General features: G+C 39.0%; 1 protein-coding gene across 1 annotated transcript; it reads right to left on the bottom strand.

Annotated features, from left to right (window-relative positions):
• Positions 1–350: 350 nt before the first annotated feature.
• On the bottom strand, positions 351–9,416 carry khsrp (KH-type splicing regulatory protein). The gene is made up of 18 exons (XM_086296583.1): positions 9,092–9,416; positions 7,263–7,362; positions 7,127–7,180; positions 7,010–7,046; positions 6,858–6,916; positions 6,687–6,758; positions 6,542–6,599; positions 5,524–5,671; positions 4,895–4,993; positions 4,705–4,806; positions 4,517–4,619; positions 4,001–4,125; positions 3,267–3,563; positions 3,049–3,158; positions 2,864–2,949; positions 2,571–2,780; positions 2,145–2,341; positions 351–1,256 (listed from the first exon to the last, which is right to left on the bottom strand). Exons 1-18 carry the CDS (start codon positions 9,179–9,181, stop codon positions 1,248–1,250), a joined length of 1,956 nt encoding a protein of 651 aa, XP_086152709.1. The 5' UTR covers positions 9,182–9,416; the 3' UTR covers positions 351–1,247.
• Positions 9,417–12,170: the final 2,754 nt, after the last annotated feature.

Consider the following 12,170-nt stretch of genomic DNA (forward strand, 5'->3'; position numbering starts at 1 on the left):
TTTAGTTACAAATAGGCAGGTGTGAAAATTCTTCTTAGTGATCTGATATAAAAAATAACCTGGGAAAATTTGTCAAGACATTAAGAATGAGATGAGATATACGAAGATGTTTAGTGAGATTGTGACGTCCACTTGGATTTTTTTATTTTCATTTATCTGATCTTATCTTACTTGTCAGGGGTAATATTTTGTATCCCCTACAATACTATTAAAGAGGCTATAGTTTTTATCTCAGTGTTGAAAACTTTCAAATATGAATAAAAAACATTAAACTTGAAAGAATAACTTTAATTTTAGGCATATTAGCTAATGTGGCATTACAAACAGCACAGGGGATTATCACACAAGACTGGTAATTGAATGTTTTTATTTAAGTATTTAAAAACAAGCTGTAAAAAACAAAACAAACAAAAAGAAAAAAAAATAAATCAGCATACAATAAGAGAACTTACTGGAAAAGAGACTATTCTTTTCATTGTAAAGATGTAGAAATGAAACCAAGGGCAGTCAAGCACACAAACACATACATGCACAAAGAACCAGCCTACATAACTGCAGGACAGTTAGTGCCTTATTACAGCCAACTTACACACGGTCTTCTGTTCAGTAGCATACACTGTATACAGACACACAAGACTTGCCCCTTGAGGAAAATCACAGAGAATGTAATTAAAAATAAGAAATTATGACAGCAGGGAGAAGTTCACCTGCAACTTAAACACTGGAATCTTTTTTTGTAAAAAAACTGAAGTTTAAAAAAGTACCAAGAAGAAGAAGAAGAAGAAGAAAAAAGACCAACAACTTCTGCCATACAAACATAATTTTTTGAATATATTCAAAATACTGCTAGACAGTTTTTACCTTCAGCAAACAGAAGGGGAAAACTACTGACATGTGAGTCATTGTTGAGATGCTGTTGTGCTAGCTTGCAAGAAAAGATGCTTATTATTTCACATTTAAGAAAAAAATTCCAAACCATCTGATGTATTACAAGGTGAAGGTGAGGTGAAGGGGTAAGTTAGTGCTTTTTTTCAATACATCTGCAAAACGCATTCCCTTTTGAATTTCATTAAAAAAAATTAAACAAACAGGAAGGTTTGAATACAAAATGTCTGAGAGGATGAGTTAACCACAGGCTTATTGTCCTATTAAAGCCCAAAAAAAACTGGGAATTTAAAAAAACAAACAAACAAAAAAAACCAAGCCCGGAGATTCAACACATCTGCCCAACAGAACACGTCACACGTTTACTGGGCCTGAAAAGAAGAGAAAAGATGTCATAGAGAAGCACTGATCTAGTCACACTAATAAAAGACAAAAATGTTCTTACAATCAAAATCAACAGTTGATGTAGTCGATTTCCTGGTATTAACTTTTTTAAAAAAAGGCCTTTTCTGTTTTTTTCAACCATTTTCTTTTAGTATTAAGTTTTACCATATTTTCTAGTTCTTCTCAAATTCAGTTGATATACCCTTATGGTACTAAAGAGTCATTTTAAATTTTGATTTATAAATGTTTATTTGCTTTGTTCCATCTTCTTGTCAGTTATCTGTAAAATACTTTGAACTGAAGGTAACTTGCATGAAAGGTGCCAAATAAATAATTCAACGTAAATGCCATTTCCATCTTTAGACAGAAGAATATGGAAACTACTGATGTGGTTGATTTAAGCTACTGGTTGAGAAGCTTAACCCAAGATAAAACATCCCTGGTTCATATAAAAAAATCCTACGTGTAATTGAGCTTAACTTCATCGGTGAACTCATACCTGTGATGGTTGGAAACATCATTGCTGGCCTTTTGACCAACCCACTTTGACATAGATGCATATACATTTTTGTATGTTACCATTCCAACTGAACTACAAATCACATATATCCAGATCTTGCTTTTTACTCCATCTTTACACAAGGCGGTGTCCATTTGTTACCCTGCTTCCAGAACAGTTTTGTAGCCTACCATAATGTTATCTCATAGCTGTGAGGATCACTCTATTATCCATTTTTACAGAATTCTATACACAAAATTTGGGGAATTATTCCCAAATTAATTCTTTTTTCATTAATTAAATATATAGCCAATTAATTAGTTTAGTTTACCCCCTTCCAAGCAGCCATGAGGTCAGTTTTAAACATCAGCCATACCTGTTGTCCCTGCTGTGGAGCAGCTGCTTGTCCAGGAGCCTGGCCTGTCTGTCCATAGTAGGCAGCCTGCTGTCTGTAGTACTCAGCCCAGGCTGCACTGTAGTCCTGCTGGCCACCAGGTGCAGCTCCTCCTGCTGCAGCTGCTGTGGGGGCTGCTGCTGTGCCTGGAGCAGCTGCTGCCCCTCCTGCTGGCTGAGCTGGAAAAGAAAAACAAGTGCAAACATACATTATATATGTACAGTTACATGCTACAAGCACATATGGATGAATGAATAATATATTAGCATTAAAGTCACTTGTGAGATGGCAGCACATTTGACGGTTGTGACTTTTTAAATTCTTTAAGAATTAAATATTTGAAGTTGTTAAAGGCTGTCAGTTACAGACTTAATAAACATTATTTACTCAAAATTAGTTCCAACTTACTCATGCCCATCTTCTTATAATACTCTTCCCAAGCCTTGGTGTAGTCTGGCTGACCCCCAGCAGTCTGGGCTGCCGGGCTCTGGTCCCCTGGTGCTGCTGCTGCTGCAGGAGCTCCTGGATTCTGAGCTGGCATTGTCCCCCCTGGCTGCTGCCCGTAATATTGTGCATAGTAGGCTGCCCATGCTGCATTTGGGTCTGCTGCAGCCTTATCTAATTGGGAAAGATGAAATTGAGTTGAGGAATAAATAATAAAGTACTGAAACAAACAAAAGAGAAATAAATAAAGGACTTACTAGGGTCATATGGATTTGGGGCTTGCCACTGCTGATAGGCATTTCCCCAACCCTGAGAATACTGGGCACCACCTGGTGCAGCTCCACTGCAGAGAGACGGGACAGTTAAAGCATAAACCACCTACTTATATGAGTTAACCCTGAAAGAAAACACACTGGCACAACTATTTACACACTGTACTTACTGAGGAGCTCCACCAGGAGGCCCTGCATTATAAGGGTTCGGATTATAGGGACCCATTGGACCAGGTGGCCCTCCTGGACCAGGACCACCACCCACAGGACACAATGGGGCCTGGAAAAACAGGGAATAAAAATCATTATACCAATAACTTCAGACTGCATGGGATCTTTAGGCAGCTGCTTAAAGTCATTCTCTGCTTTGTAAGTAATGTGAACCTACCTCAATCTTCTCTTCTATAAGCTGCTTTGCATGATCAATCTGTTGTGGAGACCCTCTGATGGTGAACAGTTTGAAATTCGGGTCACCGTTTGGAGGTGGCTGACGAGATATCTCCACAAATGCACCAGTTTGCTGGTTGATGGACTTGACATTCTCTCCTCCTCTGCCAATAACAAGCCCACATTTGTGAGCAGGGATGGAGAAAGTCATCTCACCTCCTGGTGGACCCCAGTTCCCTTGGCCTCTACCCTGCCCTCGGCCACCAGGTGGCATACCAGCACCAGGACCCGGTGGACCCTGTGAAAGAAACATGCCACATTCTTTTTAATTAACACAAAATTCAACATTAAAATTTCTTAAAGAGGCCCTTAATAAACATGTGTAACATTTCAAATAATGAGGTCAGTGTTTATAACAGTTATCCCTGGGTGCCAAAAGTTCAGGCTGAAGACTGACTTAATGGTCATCTCAGCCACACAGCTTTGGCCCCACCCACTTTGTGTTTGCACCTTCTCTGTTTAATGGCTAGCCTATCTAGAGAGGAAAAGAGGAGCTAAAATGATCTGTTTCATACACATAACCTGAGGGTCTGCATAAACACCCAGTATGCAATAAATAAGGATTATTTGGAATCATGCAAAGCTACTCTAGCATAATCCAAGAAGAAAAAATATGGAGTTTAAATTGAGCATTTTAAATTACATCCCCTGCCCGTCTCTTCAGCGTGTACTTACCCCTTGCCCACCCTCCTCTCTGGCACGGATGCTCTGTAGCAGGTCAGTGATGATCGAGGCAGCGTGCTGACACTGGTCTGGTGGACCCATAATATAAGCAATCTTTTCAGGACCTGTACCATCATCTGTAAAGAGTAGGAAAATGACAGTTGGGTTTATTGATGAGAGTCCACACTGAGACAAAAACAAACAAACAAAAATTTCTAGCCACCAATACTGAGTAGATGTATGTATGGTATAAATGTGAACATCCTAGGTGACTTCCTTCTCAGTTATCACACCCACAAGACTTTCAGAAAATTTGAGCTCTGACCTTGACCTCAAGGTCAAAGTCACGATTCAAATTCATCCAAGATTTGTAGCAGATGCACCTATGGTATGAATTTCAAAACTATGTCATCTCATTTTCGAGTTATCGTATTCCCAAACTTGGGTGTCCACGTCGCCCACCTCCCCAGTGGGGTGAAGATATTTTTCAATTTTATTACATGCAGTGAAAGTAGAGTGAGAGTGTACCTGGTTTAAACTGTATTTTCACGCCAGCATCACTCTGGATCTTCTTGATCATCTCTCCACTGCGACCAATCACAACTCCCACAGAGTGCCGCGGGACAGCTATCTGTAACATTAAATAAACACTTAACCATTCAGAGTTGATGTGTCTCACTGTGCTGGTCGAATTCAAACACACTGTCTTTACTCACTTCTATGCCCCCTCCTCCCATCCTTGATCCATATTCGTTCCTCTCTCCAAAACCCTGATGTTCTCTCTCTCGTAGGATCTCATTAACCATCTCCTTAGCTTGCTAGAAAGGCAACACAATGAAAAATTTTAACCAACAGCAGCTTAACATATTTCCCGCACAAATGAAACCACTTAACCCAAAACGGTACCTGGACTTTGTATGGGTCTCCAATGATACGAAGAGGTTTATCTATGTTGGGTGGCTGCGACGCATCTTGGATAAGAATCATTTTGACTCCAGCTCGCTCCTAAGAATTAAGGAAGAGGTATATTACAGACACATGGCAGACTAACCAAACTTCGGCACATCAGACTGTCCATTTGTTGCACTTGGATTTCGTACTATGTGATATGTCAGGTGTTATTTGTAATAATAATTTTTTTCCAAATATTTTTATGCTTTAATTTCTACAGCTCCCTCATCTTGGAATTAAAAACAACCTTCAGGAGATGGTCTAAATGTTTAAAGTCACTTTATATGACCTTGAGTTACCTCAGGTTCTAAATGTTACTCCTGATAATTAAGGCCTTTCTTGGCACAAATCAAAACAATTAACTGTTCTGCTGTTTTAGTTTTCCCCAGCTTCAAGTTTGCAACTTTGATTGTTACTTTAATTATATACTTAATTTTGTGCATTTTATGCGCACATTTGTTTGCGTTACTAGTTTATGCAACTACTGATCTCTGCACTCTTACAAAAGCAGTGTTGCTGGCTATCTTTTCCTGGTTAAATAAATAATCATCACCATCTGTATAACTGAATGCTGCATGTGTCACCTGCAGTTGTTTGATAGTCTCTCCTCCTTTGCCAATAATAAGGCCAGCCTTTCCAGCAGGGATTATCATCTCTTGCATGGAACTTGACTGACCATTGGGTGACTCGTGACCTCTGGACACAATGTCATCTAGAATCGCCCTGGCTCTCCTGCAAGCAAATTCATATCAAGGTCATGAAATGATTGAAGAACACAAGGTTAATGTGGCACAGACGCAACCTAGTTAACATTTCACACCATTACTGCAGAAAGTCCAAGCAACTTTTACAGCACACAGTATGGCATTGCCTCAGAAAGCTGCAAGGATTTGAACAGGTAACCCTGCCAAATGTTTATAATAAGGACTATCTCCCAATGTGACTGTAGGTACGACCTAGGACCAACCAACAGGAATGCTGCATGAAATAACACGCTGATCCAAAAAAAATAAAAATAAATCATGATTGCCTCAAGGAGGACAAAGAATGGGAACAAGCTACAGCAGTCACAGCCCATGATTCAATATTTTTTAAATCACCATGCAGCCAACCTGTCTTGTTGTCCTAGACAAGTTTCATTAGATCTATGTTGCACAGAGTGCCTTAGAACTGATAAAGCTTCTGACATCTTATAGTATCCAAGCAGTTACACAACATGTCCAAATCCCTGAGAGCACGCCAACTTCCTCCAGTCACCTAAAGATTCATGGCATACATACAATAGCAAACAAACAATGATTAGTTTAAGGACCATATTTATGGTTTAAGCTTAATATAGGACACAGACAACACAGAGTCATGTCTTAGAGGCCAAACTCATCCCAATAGTGCAAACCACTGAAACTTAACAAGTACACAGGAAATAAAGATTTCACACAATCTAAAGCTGTACCAGGAGGTTTGTCTATCATTTAACTAGGCTGGCCATCAATCTCGTTACCATTTCTCCCTACAGATATTAATAATGAAATAAAATTTACCACAAACCAAACTTCTTGACAGCTTTTCCCAATATTTAAAAGACTTAAAGGACCAACTTACTGTATGGCATCGGGTGATCCTGTGAGGGAAATGCTTCTATCTGGCAGACCAACACTGTCTGTGGATTGATATGATAACAATTATAAATCAAAAGGGACGATGGTATATCGATGAGGCACCGTTTACTTAACTAATCACAGCTCACCGTGTGCAATTTGGACTTTGCAGCCAGATTCTTGCTGAATTTTGTTAATCTGTTCGCCTCCTCGCCCAATGACTTTAAGGAAAACAGAAGAATGTTGAGTTTAGTCTGAACATGTGTAACATAGCAACACGGGAATAATTTGTACAGTTTATGAAGGGTTTGTCTACTCACTGAGCCCAACCATGCTATCAGGCACTCTGCACTCTTCTGTCATTGTGGAGGGCCTTACACTGCAGACACATGATCGTGAATAAATAATGACATACAGTGTTTCAACAATAAACAGCAAAAGGTGTTTACATAAAGAAAAATAAAAGTCAAACCTTTGCTGGGACAGAGCAGCTAGCTGAGCTCCAATAGCTGTAAGAGATTCAAAACTGGTGAGCAGGTGGAAACTGAGCAAAAAGGAGTTATTGTAACTAGAGAATTGTTTAACGTACACATTGCAGAATCTCTTTCACTCTGTGATGCTACCTTCTTGGCATCGGGTTCATCTGGAAACAAAAATAATAGTAAGCCTTCAAAGTGGAGTAAAGGAAACTGTAGACAGAGTCCAAGTTTGATCAGATTTTCTACCTCCTTCTTCCAGGGATCGTTTCTGTGATGTGAACGGGTAGCTCTCGGCTCCTCCGTTGTTTGTCGGGGACACACCGTCGCCACCAATTTTAGCTGCAATCTGGAAAGAGGTGAATACTGGATTAAACCAGAAACCTTTGCAAAGACACCATTAAGACATCTGAAATGTGTCTATTTTGGTAAGAAATCTTTGACATTGCTTGGAGCTTTCAGACATGTTCAGCTCATGTCATATAAATAAAAGATCTTCACATTTAAAACTGCAAATCAACAGACACATGAATATATGTTTAATTATGAGGAGATAATGTAGTGCTAATAAATGATGCTCCCACGGCATTCAGGGGTTTGGGTTGTTTGTTACAAAGAAAGAGTAGAAATTTTGAGAGATGTGAGCATGTGCCAGGTTGGGAAGAATAAACTAATGATAATATTGCAGTGCATTGAATCCCTACAAAACTGATCATCATTCTCTTAATATTATATATAATTGACTACAGATTTGTATCAGACTTTTCATTAACCCTTCACTGCATAGTGCTGATATGGACACTGTCTTGTTTAAGAATTGCTGGTACAAATGATTTAGTTATCATTTTAACTCTGGTTATTCTTACAGTCCAAAACAATGTTTAGTTCTGCTCCACATTATAAATTAAAAAGATGTGATCCCCAGGTCTTTTAATGTCCCTTTTGTATCACAGAAAAATGGTTTAAAAAAAGCTTTCATGTGTCAAGTGGCTTCTGTTTGGAATAAATTATCTTTAAATGTCCATTTTATCACTGTTTTAAACAAGCTTTGTTTTTGACTTATTATGTTTTCAGTAAGTCTATTCGTTTCTATTTCTATGTCTATTCAGTATGTTCATTTATTTCTTCTCTAACTGAATAACTTAATAGGTTCGTTTTGTATGATGGTGTAGTTTAATTTGCTTTTTATTATTGGTTATTGTTGGTTCGCCTTTGTTGTGTTATGCATTATAATAAATATCTTACCACTTGTTGTATAAATGTTTGTTCTGACTCCCTGGGCTTATCCACATATAATTGATCAAATATTAAGTACTTATTATAATATTAGAAGCCACTTTGAAACATGAGCCATTGTGACTGTGCCCCAAATTAATGGAAGCACGACAGTCAGACAACCCGACACTAATTTAAATCTAATAAATCAAAGAAACTATAATCCAATGCTAGCAGTCCCTTCAAGTATCACAAATAACCTTAAACGATCTTAATTTATCAAAAAATATTAATTTAATATATCTATATTCAACATCTCAAAATATAACTATCACCAGATAAAATATACGATGTGTTTTTTTATTTTGTTGAAATAAACAACTATACTTGTTAATGAAAATAGCCATTAGCTGAAAAATAACCCTTTACAGTGAAAAAAAGTAAACGATGGCTCCTGAACTCTTTTCAGTCAATGGTCTACATGAAACAAAACAGCCATAATGCTATAATACAGTTACCTAATAAATGCCTCATAAATGAATGGAGATGATCCCCATATAACAGCTAACCGTTAACTAACGGGTAATAAGTAAATGTTGCTTACTTAGCCCAAGTTCACTAAATTTACCTCAAGGATCGCGGTAGGGACAAACATTTCATTTATGTAACAGAGCCATGCTAACACACACAATTCAATTGCCTCGATCTGAACAGAAAGTAGGGCAAATGAATGGCTTTGCTATTAGCTAGTGTGCTACCTCGCTAACTAAAGCTAACGTTACTGGTCGTTATGCTAGCTGCGGTTTCAGAGCAGCTAATTAGCTCGCCGGCTGACTCCTCTCGTAGTCGAGCGCTTGGATTACCTGTCTGGCTCGCTGAACGGCATCTGCGAAAGCGTCGTTTTTCATTCCTGCTCCGACTCCATTTGATGGCAGAGAGCTGTAATCAGACATGCTGCTCCCAGAGGGCTAACACAAACACGCGCGCGCGCGCACACACACACACACACACAGGGGGGGCAGGCGGGCTGGACGGCTTTGGCCGGGTCGAGCTGCGCAGAAGCGGGAAGGTTAACAGGAGCGTACAGGGAGACACCGATGTGTGTGAGATCTCCTACCACGCCGGCAAACTTCCCTGCTTGAAATAACCAATCAATGCATGTTCGACCCCGGGTTTTCTTCTTCCTCTTCCTTGTACCTTTGAGGGTTAAATTGTTAAAAATTTCAAACACAATAAAAAAATGTCGCCTCCATCTGGACTGGAGCGTAGTTGCACTGAAATTGCACAGAAACCGATGTCTAGTCATCTCAGTGGTTTTTCTTTCAATGTGTTCAAGTAATTGTATTATGGTAGGCTTTTTAACTGTATTTTTTAGCTTAATAACATTATATCACATATGTAATTTCCTTATGTAGAGATACACCATGAAGACATTGCAATGGATGCTTAAATTCATGTTTATGTAATTGCTGATACAGACAGTGTTTGCGAGTAACGGAATACATGTACCGGCGTTACGTATTTAAAATGCAAAATATGAGTAACTGTATTCCGTTACAGTAACCTTTTAAAAGGGTGGTATTCAGAATACAGTTACTTTTAAAAAAAAAAAAAGGATTACACGGTGGTCTTTTCCTGTTTCACATGTTAGGCTATGACATCTCTATTTTTGGTAATTCCACGCCAGGGAAACCCAAACAAAACACGCATTAAGAGGCTCTAATGTCTGCATCTCAATCTCGCGGCCCATGTCACCCCTACTTGCGGCCGCATAATCACGTGAATAAATATTTTTAAAAAGTTATTCACAAAAATGATTTAATATGAAGGCAATAGGCAGAGTGTTACAGGCATAGCCCTAAATAATGTAGCCTGATGGGCAGTGTAGTGCGTGCTGCAGGGAGAATGGACTGCCATACCCGTGCGTGTGTGAGCGCGAGGAAGGGAGAGAAAAACTGAAGTGGAAAGTCAGAGTTGTCACCGAGCAGAATCGGGAGATGGAAGCATGTAAATGTAATAATAACCACTGCAGCCAAAAAGAGTGCCTGACGAGCCCAGTTGTAAGTAAGCTGTTAAGACTCGACTGTACACTGTGTTCTGTTTTCCTTCGAAGCAACCTTTCAACGCCTCTCTCTGTCTCGCTAGCAAAGTTGACCCAGACAAGTTAAGGGTAGCTAGTTATCGGCTACAAGCCCGCCAGAAGTCTCTTTACGACGGCTCGGAGCCGCAAACCTGTTTTATATACACGTGAATAGTTTTCAGAGATCGCTGCAAAAAGTGCAGCCTTACCTAATGTCCACCCTGTTACTCATTTTATATTAAGATTTAAAAATCTAGTTGGTATTGGTATGGTGAGTAACCTTCAGTAATAGTAATAAATCACACAGCAATAGTACATTCATGTAGTTGTAAAAAGCATGATAATATATTAAGTAATCCAAAGTATTCAGAATACATTATACCCTTTGGCTCTGGTCCTGACAACCAGTAGCGGTTTTTAATACGGGCGGTTGCCCGGGGCGGCATCGTTACATACAGCATACATACCGCTACATACAGTCCAGTATATAGAGAGACGAGACGACGAGACTCCAGTTACAGCAGTGCAAGTAAACAAACAATAAATATAAGAAGAGTAAAAAAGTAAATATACACTTTACAACTAGGGATAAAGGGACCAATAACAATTTAAAATTTATAGTTTGATGATTTAAAGTCTCACACACAACCTGTCGAAAGGGCAGGCGGCCGGCTGCTTCCAGAGCACATTTCATTCATAATGTTGTCAGTCCAAGCCCATTATGTATTCATGATTTGAATCCTGGGTTGTGCGAAATCCCAGACATAAACCCTAGACAAAGTGAATCTGTGAACTAAGGTGTAGGTCTATTAGGTTATGTTGTGGTGATGCTCGGGTTGGGGAATGGGTGTTCGTACTGGAGTGCAAAATTAAAACCAAGATGGACAAGAAAAGTTCAAAGCCATCAAGTCCTCAGCTTAGAAAAAATAGAAAAGAAGAGGAGGAGAAACAAGCAAAAGATACAGGTAAGCAGATGTGTCATTGGATAATGGCAGGACATGTAGCCTGAAACTATCAGAATCAGAATACTTTATTAACCCCTAAGGAAATGATGTGGGTTACAGTTGCTCCAAGAAGAAATGGTAAAAAAAAAAAGCAACAGTAACAGACTAAACTCCAAACATACATCTGTCATGACTTTAAAAAATAAAAACTGGATGTACAAGTTTTCATTTTTTTATATCACCAATAATATTTGGCTCAGTGCTAAGTGCCTTAGCAAGATGCACCTCAACCAAACACTTTTGGTAGCCATCAACAAGCTTCTAGTACAATTATTGTTGGATATTTGACCACTCTTCTTGGCAGAATTGGAGTTCATTTAAACTGGTTGGTTTCCTGGCACAGATCCATTTTCAACAGTGTTGAGAACTTTGGGAAGGCCATTCAAGGAGCTTTAGAATAGATTTTTATTGTCACTGCTACAAGAACAATGACACACAGTTTGGCATCTTTCCATTGTGTGAAATACACAATAACGTAACATTTACACAAGAAAGATATGTGTAAGTTATACATACAAATGCATACATACGGATACACCCACCCATACATACATACATACACACACGCACACACACACACATATATATATTATATATATAACATCCATGAGTCTTGTCAGTGCAGTTAACCTTCAATCAGGTTGGAGGTAGGGCATGTTTGACAGCCTGTGGGTAGAAGCTTCTGTTGAGTCTATTTTTTGCCTTTATGTTTATTGCCTGCTTTATCCATTCCTGCACCAGTTTCGATGTGTGTTTGGGATCAGTGTCCAGTTGAAACACCCAACTGTGTCCAAGTTTGAACTGTGTAGCTATTGATCTGAGTGAAATTGAAGAATTTGGAGGTTTTCCTCTTTCTTC

This window comes from Aulonocara sp. 'chitande type north' Nkhata Bay, linkage group LG6, assembly GCF_057382095.1.
Source record: "Aulonocara sp. 'chitande type north' Nkhata Bay isolate Kocher_YH1m ecotype deep benthic linkage group LG6, A_spYH_male_GT1.1, whole genome shotgun sequence".
Lineage (NCBI taxonomy): Eukaryota > Metazoa > Chordata > Actinopteri > Cichliformes > Cichlidae > Aulonocara > Aulonocara sp. 'chitande type north' Nkhata Bay.